General features: G+C 38.3%; 3 protein-coding genes across 3 annotated transcripts in view; 2 read left to right on the forward strand and 1 right to left on the reverse strand.

Annotated features, from left to right (window-relative positions):
- Positions 1–475: 475 nt before the first annotated feature.
- On the forward strand, positions 476–1,141 carry LOC140952442 (2,3-bisphosphoglycerate-dependent phosphoglycerate mutase-like). The gene has a single exon (XM_073401864.1). The coding sequence runs from the start codon at positions 476–478 to the stop codon at positions 1,139–1,141; it is 666 nt and encodes a 221-aa protein (XP_073257965.1).
- Positions 1,142–3,332: 2,191 nt separating this feature from the next.
- Positions 3,333–17,162, reverse strand: LOC140951768 (A-kinase anchor protein 10, mitochondrial-like). The gene is made up of 12 exons (XM_073401104.1): positions 16,988–17,162; positions 14,323–14,439; positions 12,472–12,524; positions 11,494–12,370; positions 11,078–11,162; positions 9,523–9,646; positions 9,010–9,152; positions 8,206–8,350; positions 7,529–7,755; positions 7,117–7,205; positions 5,947–5,999; positions 3,333–5,373 (listed from the first exon to the last, which is right to left on the reverse strand). The coding sequence occupies exons 1-12, from the start codon at positions 17,019–17,021 to the stop codon at positions 5,296–5,298; spliced, it is 2,025 nt and encodes a 674-aa protein (XP_073257205.1). The 5' UTR covers positions 17,022–17,162; the 3' UTR covers positions 3,333–5,295.
- An 89-nt stretch (positions 17,163–17,251) lies between these two features.
- Positions 17,252–22,800, forward strand: part of LOC140951824 (E3 ubiquitin-protein ligase RNF10-like) — a 19,515-nt gene continuing 13,966 nt past the window's right edge. The window contains exons 1-7 of the mRNA XM_073401176.1: positions 17,252–17,676; positions 18,787–18,989; positions 20,047–20,231; positions 20,641–20,731; positions 21,143–21,200; positions 22,207–22,268; positions 22,602–22,666. Of these exons, the coding sequence (XP_073257277.1) occupies positions 17,598–17,676; positions 18,787–18,989; positions 20,047–20,231; positions 20,641–20,731; positions 21,143–21,200; positions 22,207–22,268; positions 22,602–22,666 (743 nt within the window). The 5' untranslated portion in view covers positions 17,252–17,597. The remainder of the gene's footprint in view (positions 17,677–18,786; positions 18,990–20,046; positions 20,232–20,640; positions 20,732–21,142; positions 21,201–22,206; positions 22,269–22,601; positions 22,667–22,800) is intronic.

The following is a 22,800-nucleotide window of genomic DNA, read 5'->3' on the forward strand; positions in this document are numbered from 1 at the left end:
CTTTTAAAATTTTTCTAATATGAAAGTTGGTGATGATCCTTGCAGTAAAATGAACAACTAAAGTAAATGATGAAGAACCTACAAAATAAGGAGATTGAAATGACTTTGAACACTAGTGTGTAATTAATAGTGTCTGTGAACTGCAGATGAGGATATTAAACTGAATCAAGGAATCATTGGCAGTAGTTTTTAAGATATTATTTATTTGATATATTCTAAGCCATTGGCTTTATATATAGCATAGTTTGTAATTTATGAAATGAGGTTGGCACTGCAGAAGCACGACTTTAACTCGTGCCAAGGCTCGTGCTCCGGAAGCACGGCAAAGCTTGGCGTGCAACACAAAAGCAGCACACTGTACCGTGACAAAGTTCTTACAAGGAATCTTATTTAACTCTTTGTTTTAGCTTCATTCGATCAATTGAGTTCGACACCTTAGTAGAACGACGTTTTAAACGGGCCTTTTTTCAAAATCATGCCGTCAGTAACTAGTAAAACCGTCCACTTTGTTCGCCACTTCCAATCGACCTGGAACGAAGCAGAAGAGGAACAAAACCTGACGCGCTTCGACAAAGGACTACAGAGCGATGCTCTTTTGGATGCGCCATTGAGCACTTATGGCAAAAAACAGGCGTTGACGATTCAACAGAAAATACAGGATCTGAATGCAGAAGTCGCCATTACTTCCCCTTTGAGCAGAGCAATCGAGACCTGCTTACTGACCTACGGAAATCAAAATGTGGTGGCTTCACATCTTTGTCGCGAGATAGGAGAATCGCTCTGTGACATTGGATCTCTGAAAGAAGACCTGATCAAGAAGTATCCAACAGTTGATTTCAGCGGTGTGCCTTCCAAAGTTTGGTGGTATGTGGACGAAAAGCTGAAGGGTCAACTGACAGATCCAAGAAAATGCTACGAATTTGTCTTAAGCAACGGAACTTGTAAGTTGGGAGAAACCTTCAAAGGAAGTCACTTTCAAGAGAGAATAGAGCGATTTCACGATTTCCTTCAAAACCGACCTGAGTCAAATATTGTAGTTTTCGCACACAGTGGATTTCTGAGAAGCTTCCTTGAAAAATATTATGGACGACCATTTGAGCAGTACTATCCAAATGGACAGATTTCTACTTACCATTTGTAACGGTGTTACATAATGTTATTAACTTTAAGCTAAAAGATTTGTCAAATCGATATTTAAGAAAGCGGTCTCCTTCGTCTCCTTTAGCACAGGGATGTTTACACACTGATTTAGCTGATTTAGGGATCGACCAGTGATAGATGCGATCATCTTTTTTAGGGGGCGGGTTGACTCTCCTTTTCATCTTTTTTCTTCCTGCGAAAAAATAACAAAATCTCAGCTCAACTTATTTTTTCGCTTAACTCTGAGGATTGATAAGACTTCAACTTGGAACATTTCATTATTTACTCTGGCTTTTGTATATATGATTAAAAAGAATCCTGTAAAAGGTGCGTCATTGTTCATTCTGAGACCCTCATTTATTGTTTCCAAACTTTTCTAAAAATAATAGTATCACAGAATCCAAAGTTCACGAATGAGGATCGCTGTCGCAGAACGGAAATTTTATAGGGGTTCAGGGATTTTAGCGATCGCTATTTGGGGTCAAAAATAGCAATAAAAATACATCAGAACATCTTATCCTGTCTATTAGTTGTGGTGTTTTCTTAGCATATTCCGGGCCGTTTCAGGGCGACTGCAGCGAGTCTGAGTTCTCCTCTTCTCTTCCGCCAGCTATCCAGAGAGTTCTTTCTTCCCCCTAACAGCCAAGGTATAATATATAGTCAAGTAAAGAGAGAACAGCGGCAGAACTGAAACTTGCTGAAATCGCAAGACATCCTGATATGACTTTCATAGCTATTTTTTACACATAAATTAACAACAATCGCTAAAATTCCCATTCAAACCCTTATAATATTTCTGTTATGCAACAACGATTTCCACTCGTTAGCTTGGGGTGCCTGTGACAGTACAGAGGTAAAACTTGGTCATGTGAGAAAGGGCGTGGCTGCTTCATTTGATCGAGTGAGAGAATCCTACAAAAGCTAAGCTATGAACTCCAAAGCTAACGAAGGCTGTGGATTTCGAAAACATGACCAATATGCTACTGGTTTTCTTAACTTGTTTGAAAATTTATTTTAAAAGATTAAAAACGGGAATTTCAGACTCGTTGGCGCTATTTGTCAAAACAACTTTGCTGTGCCCGGACGCAAGGCGTTTTGGCTAGCATTTCAAACGGGGATTGATGAGAAAATCAGACTCTGGAGGTGCCTGATATGTGCTCTAAACCTATATTTTGCTCAAAAATTGCTCGAGGTTCTAGGACCGCAAAAACTGGTTGCTCTAAACGTCAAAAGTTGCTTAAAAGTTGCCGAGCACAATCGGGACAGGCTACTCATGTTCCAGTCAAGAAGTACCTAGCAAACTCATCTTACCGGATATAACAATGCCTCAATACCGCATTAAGTCAAATTTTTGAACGATAAAATGAGCCAGAAACATTTGGGGATTTGGGAACAGTGGCACTATTGTTTCTCCCTTTCTTCTCGTAAAAAAAGCCTGATCGCAGGATACATGTACCGTCAACATAATCGTGAAGGACTTATCCCTAAAACGGATTCTTAGAGTTGGTCGCTTCCTTTCTTTAATGTTCTTAGTTGACTCCATATAAGACAGACACCAGGAGTTAATCCAAGTGTGAACCAGCCTGAAAAGACATTTGGCCGTTTGTATTCTAAGGACGCATTATCCATCTGGACGAACTTAGGCAAACATTTTGTAGATCGTCTGGTTATGCGTGTCAAGCATAAAGACGGGCACCAAACACATTATGCGTCCAGACGAACTACCTATCGTAGTACGTCGTTCAAGACGTATTCCGAAGGATAGTTCGGCCGTCTTAACACCAGAGACGGATTATCCGTTGAGTAATTCGCGTAAGAAGGATAATACGTCTTAATGTGAAAACCAAACAGTTTTAATTTTAGATGAACAATCTGCCTGACTTTATCCGTTTCTCCGTCAATTTTGACGGATTTTGAAGATGGATAATTCGTCTCTAGTATGAAAACGGCCAATGAGTCTTGCGCCAGTCTTTATACCTGAGACGTATAACCAGACAAACTACAAAACGTTTGCCTAACTTTGTCCAGACGGATAATGCGACTGTAGCATAAAAACGGCTATAGACGCATTATGCATCCGGACGGGATAATACGTCCTCCTGTATAAAAACGGCCACTGTGCCCGCTTGCCGGTCACAGAGGTGTCCGTACCGTATTATTGCGAAAGATATATACAGAACCAGACAAGAAAATAAGTTTCTATTTTCTTTATTTTTATGGGGTGATAAAACTCCGCAATTAAGCAGAACTAGTTCATTACTGTTATTCTGCAGGATGCCAAGACTTGACTGCATTCAAAAACTATTGACATCTGAAGAACGCATTACAACCTGTACAGAAACACCTGCAAGACGTAATTAACTTAAGTCTTTGTAAACCTACATTAGCCTCCCACGCGGACAGGAACGCGTGACGAACCCCTAAGAACGTCTGCGTGGGAGGCTAAACCTACATAAGCTTATACAGAGTTCGTACCCTTTTTTGAACAAAAAATTCAAGCATTTTTCAATTCAAGGACTTTCAAGGACACATTTCCCATTTTTCAAGGACTCCACTCAACGCAAAAAAAAAGCCTTGAGTATTTTTTCCTTTTTAGTTCTTCCACAACATGAGCAATTTTATCTTGAAGGTCTTTCTGTGTTTGCTCCTTTTAGGTACTTGACAATCCGGGTTGGACAAAGTTAGCACCGAAATTCAAGTACTTTCCAGCACCGACTGCAATTTTACAAGGTGTGTGCGAATCCCACTTATATTGCTATCTCTGCAGGCTTCTTTTTGGTATTTTATCGGTTAGAATACTGTATTGACAAAAAATATCCCTTAAGTTTTTACATCGCAGTTTATTACCTTCAGCCGTACACTGGGGTAATATTCATACATGAAATACACCATGGGTTGACCAATTGTAAATCTGTATCCACCCAGTACCGCGCAGCTTAAAGCAATTCCTTGGTATCTCTTTTTTGGATAGACTGAGGTTCATGTACAAATTTGTACCGAACTTAGAATTACAGTGGAACCTCGATAAAACGAACCTCTATATAACGAAATTTTCGATATAACGATCTTCTTTACCCCAATAACAGTAAAATACATGAAAAAGAACCTCGATACAATGAAACCTCGTTATAGTGAACAAATCTTTTCAGTCTCTTGGCCCTTTGGTAAATCGAGGTTCCACCGTACTATTGGTATTGTTACAAATATCGAGCTTAAAATGTAACCTATTCATTTTCCAAAGCTGATAAGATAGTAACACTGGAAAAAATGAAATCCAGAAATCAATTACCAACTTTAGGAGTAGCGCAAGACTAATATGAAGCAAGAGTAGAAGTATCAGAGGCAGGATCATCTACAGAACAAAGCTGAATTAGAAGAAGGGATTTCTGGAGCAAGAAGGGAGAAGTAAATCGAGTCAAGATGAGAATGCCTAGGAAAGCTACTGGATCTGTTCACACAGAGCACTGCTCTTCATTCATATTCATGCTATATATCTCTTAACCCTTTACGGCACAACATCAACATAAAAATTCTCCAAACTGACCTCCATAAATTTTCTTAAAGAATCAGTTGAGAGAATTTGTCAACAGAACAGAGCACTTTCCCCTCGATGGTCAAGGGGTGACTTTTCGTGTTGCTCGCATATTAATAGGGAGTTTAAGTAACGACGTTTTTGAGCCATGCACGTCAACCGGAAGTTGACTTGTTGAACTCTTCGGCCGTGATTTTGAACAAATTCTTTAGTAAATCGTCTCTACAAGAGAAAAGACACTTAGCGATACAAATATGGTAGCCTCAAGGAATATTAAAGGAGAAAAAGGCTCACTTCCGGTTCCGGTTCCGCTGCTTAAACTCCCTAATACTGATGAGAGAAAATTGATGTTGGTCACTATTAGGACTTACAGCGTCAATTAAGCATGCCATTCCACTACCCAGGCGTCTCTCTGCTATGAAAAGGAAGATGTTTTGTTTAACCCTTTCCCAATTATTTTTAATAAAGCTTTGAATTTGACTCATTAATCTGAGGTCTGCTGTCTGCAAATCCTTGAGCTTGATGACCCAGTAGCCTGTGTACAGCCACCCCCCTCCCCCGAATTTTTTTTGACGGGAGGGAACAGCTGTAGACATGCTACTAACCTGGTTATTTATGAATCTTTAAAGAGGTTTTGCTTGTTCGTTCTTTACATCTTCGATTATCATTTTAGCAATTTTCCAGGCCATTTCTTCTTTTGCCTACAAAGGGAAAAAAAGACAGTGTCAAATAAATCAGACTTTGATAAAAAACAGAAACAAATTTTCAAATCATAAATACAAAGTTTTAACAACTTTGTGATAGAGAAAGTAAAAGACAATCTATAAAATGTATATAACGTACAAATTATGTAAGCTAATAAGCATGATAACCCTCCAGGTGAGAACATTATTTTTCCTACGATGTGGAACAATTTGGTTCAACTGAATCTTACCTCAGCTAATACTAAAAAGCTATCACCCTTTTTAGGCTCCTTCGCAGTCGCTCGGGCCAGAGTCATGCAATGCTCCATGCATGACTCCAGCCTAAGCAGCCGCGAAGGAGACAATCACCTCTACTGAGATGAAGAACATAAGGATGTGTAGAGGCTATTTCCAAGTTACCCCAAGCCTCTGTTTTAAAGTGAGGATAAAAGTGAAGAGGCTACTGCAAATAAAATTCATTTTCACAAGCACTTAAAAGTGAGGGTTTTTGGAACTCAGAAATGGCCCACTATTTCAGTGGTGTTATATCTTTCTTTTGCAGTATTAATTACCAGGATGTGAAAGTCATACCTTGTCTTCTACTCCGGACACCAACTTTCTCATGGCTTTTCCCAGTTTAGCAGCTGAAGCAAAAAAAGAACAACTGTTAACCACCATGATAAAAAATGACTCTATTAATTAACTCTTTCACTCATATAGTTCAGTTTATTTTCAAGCTATTAGCATTAATTATTTTAACATGTATAAATTAATTGTGCTGTGGATGGTCAGTATGAGGACAAGTCATCTAGGTCTGACTTTTAACACTGTAGATAAAATTTTATGTAGCAGCCTTTCCAAGGATTATACTACTACATGAGAAATTTCTGCAATTTCATTGCCTTAGACGGGTGTTTATTAGCCATCGAAGATCGGAGAATTCTCTGTTTACTACACAGAATTCTCCGTTTAATGTGTGATAGCCTATGACTATTTTATATTCAGACATTGAGCCTCTTTCACAATACTCTCCTGTAAAGTTACACCTTTCTCCTGCTACGAGAATTCTTGGTGAAACCCTGCTTAGAGCAATGGTATTTCAGCTTAATTTGAAATGTGAAAATTTCAAACCTCTTGCAGGTAGTGGTATAAACAAATAATAGCATGATTTGTACATGATATTTAGCAAAAATACCACTCATGATATTTGCAAAATTGTCTCAAATTTCACTCGCCTAACGGCTCAAGAAATTATGTATAACAATTTGAAATATCACTTGTGGTATTTATGCCAAATATCACTAATTATCATGCTGTTACCTATACAAACTTACAAGTAGTCTTTATGTAAAGGTACTATTATTATGCAATAAACATTTTCTTTTGAGAATTTCAATGAAGGAGAATTAGATTTCGATAAAGATTTGGATTTTAATACTAGATTTGCCAGTTCTTTGCAGGGTTCTTAAGAAATGACAGGTCCAAATAATCTGCAGATTTTAACAAACACTGGCCCCAGTTGTTCAAAAGGTCCACGATAATGCTATCCACCTGATAAATTTCTATTCAGTGGATAGTGCAATATTGGTTTCCCTAATACTTACCTACTGGATAGTTATTTATCAGGTGGATAGCACTATCCAATGTTTGAACAACCGAGACCAGGTTTCCCTAGCCAAAGTTTCAAATAAGCAACAGGTGCATTTGATTGAAAAAATATAGTAGATAATTTACTCATCACGTATGCCTATGGAAATGTACCTGTAGAGATGCCATTTCCTCTGTCTGGTTCAGGCTCAAAGATTGGTTCAAAAATCCCAAACTCATTGACTTTTCCCAGTGACAAGGGTCTGCAATAAAATAAATCACTGGTAGAAATAATGAAATAACACTGATACTGTACAGTAAAAAGATATCCCTATATAGTCCACAGAATTAAGTTATGGCATTTTCTACCCTCTGATAATTAACCAGCGATAGTCAATAAACATTTTTGACATCCAAGGTCATTATTGAGAAACCTGACTAAAAAATGGACATTTACAACACACTGAAAACAAGTGCTGCAATTTTATGTACATTTCTTGAATTTTCTTATTTTTTTAAATTGGAGACATGCAGTCAGTTTATGCAAGATTTTGTGGTTTTGTACGAATTTCCTCTAAGAACTAACCCGGCATTAGGTCTTTGCCAAATTGCATCTGGATGTTCTGTGAGATCCAAATCTGATCCAAATGAAGACCTGACTAAGCGATTGTTTTCCTCCAGATTCTGTACATCATCAACACTGCCAACAGAGGCTGAGAGGGTCTGGGAATTCCGCCGTTCACTTACAGAGTTTAACAGCTCGGTGAGGTATTTAAAGTGCACCTCACCTTGGAGGAAACTTGGAAAAAACACCTGAAATTAGAAGTAAGACGGAATATAATACATTTAAATGTAAAGAAGTTCAGTGTACTCTTTTTGTAACTTCCTATGTCAGGTGATAGGACACTATAAAATGGGGATCTTTAACCCATTTAGTCCTGAACTGCCCATAACCACCCATGTGGATCTATGTTCTTTGAGCCACTTACCAATTATTTGCCCTTCTGTGACCACCAAACAGTGATTTTCCCTGGTTATGGGACTGAGCCTGCAGAAAACCCTGAATATAATGTAATGTCAACAACCCTTATGATTTGGCCAAGAAAAAATGGTAACCTGGGTCGACAAACAAATCATTTCTAAAACGCAAACTTATTTGCAGCCCTGTAGTCTATAGCCTTTAAACAGATTAACACCACATGCATTTTTCTAGGATACTCTGACTAAAGGGATTCTCATAATCTGATTAAAAGAGGATATTACCTCCTCAAGAAGACAAAGGACATGTTCCATCAGACATGAGAAGCAATCAGGAAGGGGTCCACCCTCACGACATATCTTATTCTCTATTTCAATCCTTGTGATATCATCCACCCCCAGAGGCACACTTGCTTGCATAGATATATACCTAGAAATAATGAGATTAACTAATCAGAAGCTTTCTAAATTTACATTTACTAACTACAGTCGACTCCCAGTAACTCATCGAACCCTCTATAACTCGAACCTCCCCTTAACTCGAAGTAATTTTCATTTCCCCTCAGATCATTTTCCATATAGTTTTACCCTCAATAACTCAAACTCCCGATAACTCGCACTTTTTTCTATTTACCTTAAGGGTTTGAATTATCGGAAGTCGACCGTAGATGGAATATGATTGTTCAGGTGAGTATAGTCCTGAATAGGACTGTTGTCTGCTGTTTTGACAACCTGTCCAGTAGTCATCTTCAGAGTCAAAGTGAGTTGCATCACATTGATCAGTTAATGGTATAATCTCTGGTTGTTGAGCTGATTGGTCAATTAAGTCGCAATATTTAATGTTTATTTTCATCACGATTATTATTATTCGTTTATATTAAGTCATTGAAATAATAATAACTTAGGGGAGGGGTAGGTGGTCCGTTATTCAGAAACCTCAATTGATTGGAATAATCTTACAGTACTTCTGTAATTTGAATCACTCCAAAAAACAACAATTGCCTGTCATGCAAGTCGAGAACAGAATTTATTGACCCAACAGCAAAATCCACTAGCCCCAGGATACTGTACACAACTTTGCTGACTTACTTGTCATAAATGATCATTGCATCCTCCAAGGCATGCTGTGCATTGTACTCATTGTTTTCCAGTTGTGCTTTAAGGTGATATTGGAAATTATCGGCTGTTAACCAGAACTCTAGCATGTGTTGAACACCTTCCTGCTCCAGATGCTAAAAAAGTAGCAATAAGCATTCAAATTCTCAGTCTGTAGTTAGTCTTCAAATATGTGCTATCATGGACAGGATACAGTTAACTCTCTGTAAGATGGATACCTTTTGGACTGGCACTGAGTGTCCATTTTGGAGAGATGTCCGTCTGATAGAGAGTCAACTAAAAGGAGTAAAGAAAGGCAGGGACCAACTCTAGGTGTATGTTTAACAGCTGTCTGTCTTATAGAGGTGTCCATTGAGAGAACGTCAACAGTAATCTGTTTCTCAAAATCACAACACTGAGTTTGTATCTGAGAGTGACTTCTTTTATATACATGTTGTAGTTACAGAATGAAGTAAATTGTATTGCAACAAATAATATAGTTCTTACCTCCATGAAGTAAAACATAGCATTTTGATTGTACAGAATATCTGAGAGAAACACTTTCCCACTTGTCAGAATATCAATTTGATGTTTACAATAATGTGAACTCCCAAGAAAAGTAGGGAAATACCTAAAAACAAGAGAAAGAAGTACAGTTAACAAAGCTTATTGTGCTTAGCAAATAGTGAACCTCTCTGATGTGGTGGAACTCTTGGATGATCATACATGCATAATGCGATTCGTGTGAGCACATGGAGAATCTCTGAACACAGAGTAATTGATTGAGTTGTGTATTTTTATTTTAGTTGATATGTGCACTTCTCTAAAGAAGGGGGGGGGGGGAAGAACAGTACCATTTCAAGATGCCTTTTCAGCTATAGGCAAATCTTTGTTTGCATTTTTTACCCTTCATTAACATACGCTTAGCATTCTGTGATCAAGCTTTACAAAAAAGGTGAATTTAAACAGTTTTTTCAGTTTCTAAGGGTTAACTCAAACGCTAGCAAAAACTGTTGCTCAGTAAAGGATTTCCCGATATAAGTGGAAATATAGGTGGGTAAATAAGTGGCTTAAAGCTGCACAATTTGTAATTCTCTGGTTTCTACTGGTGAGAGACACAATAAAGAATGGTAACACAGCTTATTTGTGAGGATAAAGCATCTAATGGTCTCTGTAGAATGGTAGAACTCATATTCTCATATTCCCCATGAGATTGGGCAGGAATAGCTCAGTTCCAGAGAGCTTGGCTGCAGGGTGGGAGGCACTGTTTGGGCTGTCAACTCACGGTCTCATGATTTAGCCTCCAAGTAACAGTTTGAATTTCAAAGTCTTAAAATAGCCAGACAATTTTGGTAGGAATCGTGTAATTTTTTGTCCTCATAATGGACAAATTGTGTCAATCTAACGTTTTTTTGTAGGGGGGGGACTGGGTCTAATTCCAACCTAATTTTCCGTGAAACAAGGTTAGCTAAGATCTGTGGGAAGCCTTATAGCAAACTCAAACATACTATTGATGTGGATAGTAAAACAGAATCTCAAACTGACTAGGAGACTTCAGAGCCTCAGCTTAAGAAGAAAAGAAAGTCAGTGGCTGGAGCAGCCAAATTTCGTACAACATTAATAAAAGTGAGTGGAGTAAATTATATCTAATAGGGTAAAGGATACTATGGTTTTTGGGGCCTTTTTTCATACACTCCAGATTGCATGGTTTAGGGGTTGGAAGGTCTGGGGTTGGATCCTCATGACTGGACCAATACTTAGGGTTTCATCTGAGAAATGAAGGTTTTGTAATTTCAGGAGAGCAGAAAACTGAAGGGAATCATGCAAGACATGCTCACTAGGAAGACATACAATGAGGAACAGAGAGCTCAAATCACAGCTTTGAAAAATCAGAGGCAAGCTAGCCAGTATACATGTTTTGGTTACCACCACCTGTCAACCTTAAGGCAAAACCAGGAGTAAAGTCATTTATGAAAGTACCTTGTGGTAAAGTATACCTTACTTGAATACCAAGATCTAAACTTTTGGATTGAAGTAAGCAAAAAAATAGGGGTAAACTTACATCTTTTGCATTACATCAAATGCAAACTTCTGAGCTGGCTGAAAGGAATCTGGACAAATTCTTCCATCTTCACTGCAGATGTTAACTGTTCAATAATATTATAGTTTATTAGGAGAAAAATTAGAAACAATTCACCTCTTTCCTTTAAAGGAAACTCTGATGAGGTTAACCACAAAAGTATATTAATTCCATGTGAAAAATGTTGCACAAAATGGGGCACCAAAATCAGGCTTACTGCATCTTTTAGTTAGGCTGGGGGGAAAAGATGTTTGCATTGAGATTCAAGTCAGTTCTTCTTTGGCGGTAGGAGATATGATGGATGAAACAAGTTTGATGAGCATTCACTATGTATGAAATGTTAAGCCTGTTAATCTCACATTTCATGTAAGTAAATGCCTACATGTCTGGCCACTTACTTTCAATCTGCCTGCGCATGGATTCTTCCAGGCCAATAGGATGTGATGCCTCAAGGGAAATGTATTTGCTATAAATACTCACAGCATCAATGACAATACTTCTCGTCCTCCTTCGGCAAAACTCGCGTCGTTCATGTTCGTAGTCTGGCTTTAAATCAAACGTAACTTTCGAAGACCGAGAAGACTTAAGGGTACCAGAATCTTCAACAGATTCTGTACTTGCTTGACTACAGTTTGTATTTATTACATCATCTTGATTGACTCCATTTTGTAAATTGTTTGCACTAATAATAGCACTTGATGACTCAGAAGAAGTGGAGCCAGAGAAGTCACTGATTCTATTACTCGTTTGACTGTTGCTAAACCCTTGTCCACAGAGATCACATGTCTTACTTGATTCGATAAAGCGACCACACTTGTCACACAACAGCAACACATCACCATTGTTTCCTGTTGTGTTTCCTGTTGATGTAGAGCTCTCTGGTTCATAACTGGTGAAGTCACCAAAGTCTTTGTTGTCACTCTCAATACTTTGCTGTTGATTCCTACTTTCCTTTAAACTATTGTCTTTGCTTTGCTCATTTACAGAGCTGCCAGTATGTGAAGTATCTGAATTAAATGCACTAGCTATGTTTCTGTCTATATCAGTATTTGTACTCAGCTCTGCTTTTGATGTCTTTAACCTTGACACAGAGTTAATTCTCAAGCGATTTATGGTTGAGAGTCTGAAAGTTTCAGCTGTGAGCCAAAAGTTCAATAAGTTCATGGCATTTTGTTTTTGCATGTACTCCATAAAATATGGCAATACACTATCATCCATTAGGACTTCTGTCAGAGACTTGGATAACTGGGACTTTCTTGGAAAAGTTGCCACACACTGAAATAATTTGATACAACAGTCAGAACATAGTTTTTCCAAAAACAGTTGAGAAAAAGATATGAGAGAAAAATGCGAGCAACTTTAATTAATGTAAATACCTTGGCAGACTTCTTTCCAGAAACACTTGATAAAAGCTTTCCGCATTCTTGAACTGTGGAAAAAAAGAGAAAAAAAATCGTTTGTTAACATAAAGATATATATTGTGCAGTTTGACTGTATCTGAGAGGATCTTTGCTGTTGAAATTAGAAATATCTAAATTTCATATGGATCCACAGAATGAAGAAATAAATGCAAACAAGATTATTGCAGTAAATGACGCAACTTATGTAGTTGAGAAAAGAAAGTCTGAAAAAATTCTGGCTTGCCTAGCTTGAATTTTTTTAGGCTTTCTTACATGTACTTTCAGTTGCATAAGTTGAGTCTTTAACTGTGACAATCTTCTTGGCATTTCATTAACTGTTGGCCACAAGTCTCCTTGTGATTCTGAGCAATATGATAGGGAGCTTAACCCATTCGCCCCTGAACCGCCCGTAACCGCCCGTGCGGATCCAGGTCCTTTCTACCCTTTGTGACGTCATCAGTTTTAACGGTCAAGGACAACTTTCTTCGCTAACTTGTGCAGAGTGAAGATATCTTTCAAACCATACCAGAATGAGCACAATTCAGTCAAGGACACCGGAGAAAGAAGCAAAAAACCATGTGACATTGACCTGAAAATCTCCATGAAAATCTTGTTCCATTACCCACCTACCTTTCCTTTCACCTGATCCTAAGATCCTAAAAACTTTCCTAAAAACTCTTCCCACCAAAATGAAGCCTACTAAATGCCCAGCAAGAGAAAAAAAAATGAGGCAAAAAAAGCGAAAAAAGAAGGGAGGAGAGAGAGCGAAATCAAAATCAAAATTTTGCTTTCTGCGCATGCCCGAACTTCGCAAGCTGATGTTTTGCATCTGGATCAGAAGGCCGCGAAGTGTACAACCTGTAAACTGGTTTGTGGTAAGTTTTAGCTCTTTATAGCACGACAGTGACCAGAAAACCACTCAACTAGCTTCAAAACGCGTTTTCGGCAAAAACTCCAGGAGTGAATGGGTTAAGCAAAGATGTTTTTGAGCAATGCATTTCAACCGGAAATGAGGCTTTTTCCCTTTTTAATATACCTTGACACCACTAAAATTTTGTAATGATAAGTATATTGACTCCTATAGAGCCCGGGGGGGGGGGGGGGGGGTACTCCCTTATAAGGGCTTAACCCTTTAAGTCCCAATAGTGACCAAAATCAATTTTCTCCTAACAATATCCATACATTGTAAAGAGGTTACGTTATGAGAATAAATAAAATGATCACCAAAGGGAAAACGCTTTGATCTTTTATCAGATTCTCTTTACACATTCTGTAAGGAAATGTATGGAGATCAGTTTGGAGAATTTGTATGTGGATATTGGGGCTTAAAGGGTTAATGGGGACGTGCAGCCAGCCAGGGTACGTTTTTCGGGATTTTTGTCTTAAACAGGGTATTGAATTTATCATTTTTTGTCTTAATCATGGTATCGATTTATCAATTTTGTCTTAAACAGGATATTCTTTCTTGGACGATAAACAGCCAAATTTTTTCAAGCTCTAATGTTAATTAATATTGACTTCCGTTGACTTAAACAGGGTATCAAAAATTGGAATTCTGTCTTAAACAGGGTAGGAAAATCAGCGATATTTGTCTTAAACAGGGTCAGGGTATGTGGGGGGCCACGCCGAACCTCCCCACCCAGGGATATCTTGAGTAACCCCCCCCCCTACCCGGGCTATAGAGACTATTTGCTCAAAACACTTGGGCAAAAGCACAGCCCAACAGTACAAACAGTCTACCACTTCTGGTATACATGAGTCAGTCAAAACCCTCTCCTTGCATAAGCTTATTACCAATTCATTCATCAAAGAGATAACAGAGCTTACTTCCAATTAAGTTATTTTGTCTGTCTATAGCATCATTTGGAGGAGCAGAAGCTAACTGTTTCTTGGACTTCCCTTTACTTTTTCCAGATTTAGAACTCTTTCCCTTTCCCTGTTTTTCTGAAATATAAAAGAACAGTTATTGTCACATGGGTGACAAACTAACAAAACTGTAACTCTTTTGGCCACCACATTTTCTTCTCAAAGCACAGCACTGCCTGTTGTGTGCTTCCATCTGTATTCTTCTGTGGTTCAATTTTGTCCTTAGTTTACATTTTTTTTTCTTTTGTTTAAATTTGTAATCACACATCATCATACCCAAAAACAAACATAAATAAATTTAAGGTGATTCCCTGGTTTTGCACTGCGCATCTCTTACTGCGCATAACAAGATGGCCGCCGTAAAAAAGAGCATGTGAAGTAACATTATTAAAATTAAGTTGACTGAAGAGAAACGCTATTGGAATTTTTGCTTGCTGTTGTTTCTTGCCGAGGTGAGACTCAATGTGTTGGGAAAGTGCATAACGTAAGCAGTATGCGAGTTGCTGAGTTCGACTTCCTCACGGAGAACCTCGATAGTGGATGTTTAACTTATGCTTTCTCACTTTGATTTTCAATTAAATGCTTTCTTTATCACATTGTGTCCTAAATGTGATATCTCGATGTAAATTCTGTAAAAGCGGATTTTTTAATACTTTCTCCCCCCCTTTCACATACATTCTACTTTGAAACTCACCCCAGTCTTCTCTCAAAATCGGAGAAAATGCATTTGGTGGGTACTTTCTGCAGTTCTACCGCAAAAACGAGTATGGTGACCCCCATTTTTTATTTCATGATTTTAATAAGGACAGTGCTTCCTTTTGATAAGAAAAAAATTGGCACAAATCTATGTTCAGTTTTTTGGCAGTTTTACTAAATTGTATGGATTGAGCTATCACGGGTTGAATAGCGCGTGTCCAATTTAATTCTTCTTTGGAGCGTAAAGTAAAAACAAGGGCATTAAAAGGCATTTTTCCGGTACGTAAGTGGATAAACAATAGATTAAAGTCAAATTCCGTGCGATGCCACATGCATCATCGAAAAAATCTCTCCTTTTTGTCTAGTTTTGGGCTGCCCCACGGTTTTTGTAAAAGGGTCCTAAATAGCCGTATTTGAGCATGGTGACCCCCACTTTTTATTAATTTTTTATCATCTTCTTGACTTGTTACATCAGTGTACCAAGTTTCATCTACAATCTATGTTAGGTTCTTTTACTGGGGAATCACCTTAAACAATGGACAAAAATGAATGGAAACACAATATCTGTGAGTAAGATACTATTCTCTCCTGTCTCTTTTTGACCTTGGAGACATCTACCAAGTAAAAATATATAATCACTGTGAATAGAAAAGCAAACGCGCTCTCTGGAGTAACAAACAAAATAATGTGTTAACTATTCCCAGTGCTCGCTCACACAATACTGGCCTTAGTTCTCACCAATTACTAGCGAGAGCTCTATTTCAGGTGTGTGTTTCTGTGCTTTCTTTCCAGTTTGGGTGGGAGGATTGGATTCATGAGCCGTCAAAGCCCCTTTTGGGGGTGGGGGTGGGGTGGGTCTACACCTGTTTTGCTTTGTGGTTCGTTTGTTTGACTGTCCCCTCCCCCCCTATTTTTTCTCTTATCTTGGTCTAGTCCTTTCGCATTCTCGCCTGTGGACTCGCATGTCCCGTAACTCAACTCGAGTCCCTAGGCCTTTGTTAAGCGATAGTCCACTGGGAATAGATTACTATGTATGGGTAGGGTATATTATGATAATTCATTTTTATCATGGCTTGTGTGACAGCAACTTAGAATTACAAAAACAACAGGTAAATTACAAAAAACGTGTGTATTAAAATCTGCACCACCTTTACACTGGTTGCAATAATAGTTGTAGGTGATGGGGGTAGATTCCTGTCACAAATCTACCTGCATGGTAAACATCTCAGTTTGAGCCTGTTAATTCTGGTAAACAGTTTAACACAAAAACAATGCACAGATATGCTGTTTACGCTGTGGTTTCATTTTTATTGTTGGTTTCATTTTTATTTTCCTTTGCGTTTCAGTATGGTAATGTATTCTTCACTCAGTACAAAATACAAATTAATGTACATGTACATCTGATTCAGTTCTTTAAATGTCAGAAAACTTTTCATATATTTCAGAACAAGTCGAAAGAGAGTTAAATATTAGTCTCCAACTTTGTTAAGTCTCCAGTCCCTGTTTCTTCCGGGTGCTTGGATGCTTCGAGTTTAAAAGATCCATGAACAAAATAGGGGAAATGTTTAACTGCGACGAGAACAGCTTTACAACTTCGTTATGATATATGTAGGGAAAGCATATATTGATGATTCTCGGCGACTTAAAGCTTTGAAGTTGACAATGCAAAACTGCAGTTGATGCTAAATTAAGCGCCGTCGATGTCGTCTGAAGCGAAGCGTTTTGTGTTGACAGACTAATGCATCGTGGAATGAATTAAAAATATGTACAAATGCAATATTAATTTCATGAGGATTTTATCAGTCGTGAGTGTCAGAAAAGTTACTTCTCTCTTCCGTTTTGCTTTTGTACATTCTTGCAAAACATGTTAAGCCAAGCAAGGATCAAGTTGTTAACGCGATATGTTATGAAGTATCCAGTATAACCTTACCTTTGGTCGAAGGTTTCCTTGAAAATCGCAGCATTCGAGCGACAAAACCACTTTTATGTCTTTGAATATTAATTATCGCTCTCCAACACCGCACTAAAAGATATCTTCATTCCAAAGAGTCAGCGAAAAAACCCCAAATTCTCCCCGTTTTCCGCTCGACAGCTCTTCAAAGAAGGCATATAGTACTTCATGTAGTCAAAGTGTGATGTCCTCCTTCTGGGAACGAGATCTGGGACCACGTGATCAAAACACGTATCACCTTATCCGCCATTTTGTGTTTGGCGCTGGTTGCAGCAGCCGAGAGAACTCCTGTTTGCTTCAAATCTGCAAGTGCAAAGTCCCTGGAAGGGACATAACTGCTATTTTACAAGGGAGCCAAAGTTCCCTTGTTATTTTTTTGTACTACTCTTTTTGAAAACTACTCAATAACTTGAAACAAACGACAAAAACACAACTTTCGTCCCGCTAGTTTCAGTATGGCTTTGTGAAAAATTTTACGCCATGTTTATGCAAGAATTGGTTGAAGAAATAGTTTCTCCTTTTGGAGCGATCGTTTTCTCTAGTTCAGTTAAAATTTCAAAGCAACACAGAACCGAGATTTGGGCAGTGGATGAGCGAGACGAATACAGGAGAAATGGAGGGGAAGACAGCAGTTGTTCCCTCTTTATCAGCTGGGAGAGATCAACCAGGTAAAGTTCATCGCGAAAAAATTCTTGTACTGTAATAGCTTAGTATGTTACTAAGGCCATTTAAAAATCATGACATATTTTAATATAATTTTGTTCGGCGAATAATGCAACGAGGGAAGCAAGCCGAAAAAATTAAACTGAAAATGCTAGGTTGATAACATTTCAACGTTGTAGGGTACAGCTGTAAAACCGGTAATTCTTTTTTAATTTAGACTTTAGAAGGTACCTTATGTCACAGGTACAAGTGTAAAATAAATTGTTAGAAGTCATTAGATTTTAGCACATATCAAGGGTGAGTATGACTCCTAAATTTCAAGCAGTTACATTGTACATACATGTAGTATGTCCATAGCCCTCTACATTTCCCTTTTGGGTTTATGTAACAAGCGATATTAATACGGTCGTTTTAAGTATGAGTTGTTTCGTTGTTGATCTCGCCTTCACTTCTAAAAAGCAAGTTTCAAAAGGACTATTAACAGGAGACCAGAAGTGAACATTTTCGCTTTTTAAGTGCGAGCTTCGTTTACGCGAAAGCGAACAAGTCTCACCCAATGCACGGAACCGTGATTGTTAGAATAAAAGGTAAGTGTACACTTTTAGAGAGAGCGCTTTTTCAACTCGAAATTTAAAACTCGATCCTTGATCATCGAAACTCGAGACTCGATCCTCGAAACATTCGAGAATCGAGTGTCGCATCTCAAGGATCAAGACGTGAATGACTGTCAACTTACTTTTGAGCAGTACTGTAGTTTTTGGCTCAGATGACTAATACTATTGAAGCTTTCAACTGACGGCACAAGAAAGATTTTATGATATACAAGATTTCCTTTCAGTTTTTGAAGAAGTTGACATGCTACATAGAATAAAATGTATGAAAACCCTGAAAGCATAACCTTAAATTAAGATGTTTTTTTGGGGAAATACAGTACCAAGTTTAAATAAACAAACATCAGGAAATAAACCATGGGACAGATTTTCTGCAGTCATGATATTTACAGAAAACTGTTGTATTTTTTGTGATCTCGTGCAATTTGAGACATGTCAGAAATTGTGCACTCTGCATGGTAATATTTTATCAGACCTGTATTTGAAATTTTTGTGTTCTCCTAGCTCCAAGAAATAAAGGGCAGTGGCGTGGTAAAAGTAGAAGAGGGCAGAACTTTGGAAGATTTGCAAACCAAGAACATTATAGACAACAAAGAGACTTCTCTGACAGGAAAGATGTTTACAATCAACCACAAAGACGTGGTGCCATGCCCAATAGAAGACCACCTTCAAGAGGTTTTTTGCCTACTTCTTCAGGCTCTAGAAAGGTAATATTTTTTATACAGATACAATGTAATGTGGCTAAAATGTAATTTAGGCAAAGTTAAATTTCAAGCCAATGTGGTCAGCGGTCTCCTGCTCAGGCGTATGTGATCTTTGGGGTGACCACAGGGGCCTTTACTTATCTTGTGACTCGTGTTGCATTTCATGCTGATCTTTCGGAATCTACTGTTAAAGTGAATCTCTGCGGATTCTGGCTCCCAGCCCTTCCCTCCCCTTTTTGGGTTTGTGCGTTGGTAAGTATGGGGTCAGGTGAGTATTTTCCACTGAATTCCTTCAGCGTGATGGTGCCTGTCGGTGGCTGCATGCAGGAGTGGTTCCTGCATGCAGCATTGCCATGGATACCTCCTGCTATGCCTGAGGTGATCAGGCTCCTGCCCAACCTTTAAGGCACCAGTTCCCAAGCTCATCTATTGGCAATGAGTTTAAACTAAGCTCATTGTAGAAGGTGACATTGGTGTTGTGTTTAATTCAAACTTGAGCTTGTTGTAGCAGAAATTCTGCATTATGGCAGAACTTAGATTACAAGATGTTAAGTTTTATGTGTACAAGTCAATGTAATGAATTTTGAGAAGAGCACAAAACATCAGCTGGAGAGAGCATGCCATGCTTGAGAGGATCTCTTATGGGGAGCTAACACCTCTATCTTTGAGACTCACACAAAAATTTGTCCAGTTTACTGGTCATTGCTGTTGGCAGATAAAAAAATAATCTCATCTCTCATCCTCTGGTGCCTAGTAGGCAAAATGCATTCACGTAAGCTAACATACCCTGAAGTGATTGCTATGGATTCAGGACTTGATACAAGGAACCTGAGTACAGCAATGGTGAATTGTGGTGTTTGGGAAGAAATTTCCATGAATGTTCTATCCACTGCAGTAGTCAAAGGATGATAATAATGAACAAACTTTGTTTTGGCCATTTTCAATCTCTCTTAACGAGAGGATGAGGAAGGGCTCTGGTTTATGGAATTTACGTATGCTGTAATGTCAGCCGAAGTACTGTGTTATGCTGCCGTTGAAGATGTTATTGTTTGATTACTAGGGTTGTGTATCTGATGTGTTAAAAGACATTTCAGTGACCAGTACTGGTTCCAAAAAGTATGGCACATCACTCAACCATCTGTTGAACTTCAAGTATGCCCCAAGAGAAAAGCCAGTCATCTACCATTCAAGAAACAGCTCCAAAAAGTACGCCACATTCAACAAAGAACAATTCATTCAAGCCAAGTGAGTGTAATATAGTTTGTCTCAATCAGGTTACCGTAAAATTCCAAAAATAAGCCTCTCCATGTATAAGCCCCTCCAAATATAAGCCCCCCAAACCGGTAACGCAAAAAGCCCTCCGTTAAATCGCCCCTCCAAATAGAAGGCCTCCGGGGCTTACACTTGGAAAATTGCCCTTAATTACAAAGTAAAACAAAACAAAAAAAATTAAATATACTTCCAAATATAAGGCTAGCCCACTCGATTTTGAAATGCCAATTTCCCTCCATAGATAAGCCCCTTCAAATATAAGCCCCTCAAAAAGAGCCTTTGAAACATATAAGCCCTGGGGCTTATTTGTGGAATTTTAAGGTATTTTGTTGCATGTAAATCATTTCACAATATGTGTACTGAATTTCTTTTGTCTTGTCAGCTTTCAGTTTGTAGTTTGTGACTCTGGTGATTACACAGTTCATGCCATGGATCCTGACGTACTTGTGGAGTGGGATTTGATAGAACAAGTGGTGTGTATATGTAATACATTACACTACAGCACTGGAACATAAAACTAAATGAAGAGGAGATTTGATAGAGAAATTTACATTTTCTGAGTGTTATCAAATAATTATGTTAAAACATGGCTGTGTTTTTAGTTCCAATTTTTGGGGGCAAAAATAGTGAAAAGGAGTTCATATTGAACCAGTGAACTGGTCTACAGAACATTGCTGAAGCTGTACACAACATTTGTCTCGTATTTTGTTCATTATTTGGCCCCTGCAACCCTGGCATTTGGCTTGAAATTGCTGAAGCCGATATGCCACTTCCCAGATTTTTTATTTGCTTTTTCTCCTATCCCTAATAATTCATGATTGTAAATAAGTAGCATTAGGAGACAAGTCATATTTTTCACATCCTGGACGTTGTGTTTTTTTTAGCGAATCTTCAGCCACGAAGTTCCGTCCTGTCCAATCTGTTTATACCCTCCTGTGGCAGGTATGTTTGGATAACTATGGGTATACACAGTTGCCTACATCAAGAACAAGTTAGTTTTATCTTTGACTGAAATGTCTTGAAATAAATCTTAGTTGGAGTACAGCTCCGTGTACAGTTATTGCTCGTGACAATTCATGTTTGCTCTTTGTTTTGCTGACCAGTAGCTCAGTGAATTTTGGGAATTGACGACTTACAGCATATTTTGTGTGATATTTTTTAATCTTTAGCTTGGAAACCTTTTTTAAAGAGTTTTATCTCTATTCTCATGCTAACAAGTACTGTAGGAAGATGGTAATAGTCAATGCAACTTCTGTAGGAAGATACGATTTGATCATGCAGTGTTTGATAGCATTCATTTTTTGTTAAACAAATATACATCACAACGTACTGATGTCCCTATAAGGTCTACAGATCAGTGTATAAGAGATGGCGGGAATTGACCAGCAGGCATCAATCTATTAGTCATTCTCTGTCTGCCCATGTTCGATTTCTAGAGTTTCCTAAATGTACAATGTTTTCCTAAATGTACAATTGGGAAAAGCTTAAACCCAGGAGTCATTTCATAAGAAGGTGGAGCCTGATTGTCTGGGTGAGGGTAGTTCTGAATGGGACAGTTGTTGACAGTGACTGATGTTTCGACAGCCTGTGTGGTAGTGATCTTTGACTGTGAAGATAACTACCTCACAGGTTGTCGAAACGTTGGTCGCTGTCAACAACTGTCTCATTCAGGACTTTGCTCACCCAGATGATCATGCTCAACCTACTCAAGTACAATAAATATAGGCTGGCCCATTTTATTACCCACCCCCTACTTCATCCTTGCCTCTTATCCCCGCCCTATTTATTGCACTATCTTCTCTTCCATTTTTCGCTGAAAAAAAAAAAGGCCTACACTACATTCTACCAGTACTCCGTTTGTGGAAAAATAACAGTAGTCAAAATAATGTTGCCAATGTTTTCCACTGAATATTGAAAACCATGAATTATAATTTCTTTGTATCTCTAGCGAAAATAACTCGCTGTGGTCACATTTATTGCTGGTCCTGCATTCTCCATTACTTAAGTCTGGTAAGTGCATATAGCACTTTATATAATGTGTATATGTAATTTGTAGGGGGATGGGGCAGGGGGAGCACTCAATAATTTTCTCTGAATTTTTGACATAATAGTCAACTGGCATGTCTCCGATCTTACACTTGTGAATGCATCATGAAATTAAAGATCGTGAGTTGAGAAATAACACTGTCTGGGTGAAAGGAACTGATTGTAATAAGAAAATGCTACATTGGACTTCATGTAAACTGGATTTACAACTTGTACATGTCCATTTAAGCTCTGACATTGCCTGCCTAATGCTGCAAACATCCATATTCTAATTTGCATTGTTTTATTTTTACTCAGACTGACAAATCATGGCAGAAATGTCCCATTTGTTATGAAGCAGTACATAAGAAAGATTTAAAGAGGTAGAGGTCAAAGTGACTTTATTAATGGTTGTTTTCCCTTGAACCAGTACATTGATACCTTGCTACAAGTACCCTGTTTAGCTGCCAGATTGAGATCTGAATAATGTAGTACCTACGGGGATTTTGCTTTTCGA

This window comes from Porites lutea, chromosome 11 (assembly GCF_958299795.1).
Source record: "Porites lutea chromosome 11, jaPorLute2.1, whole genome shotgun sequence".
In the NCBI taxonomy this organism is placed as follows: domain Eukaryota; kingdom Metazoa; phylum Cnidaria; class Anthozoa; order Scleractinia; family Poritidae; genus Porites; species Porites lutea.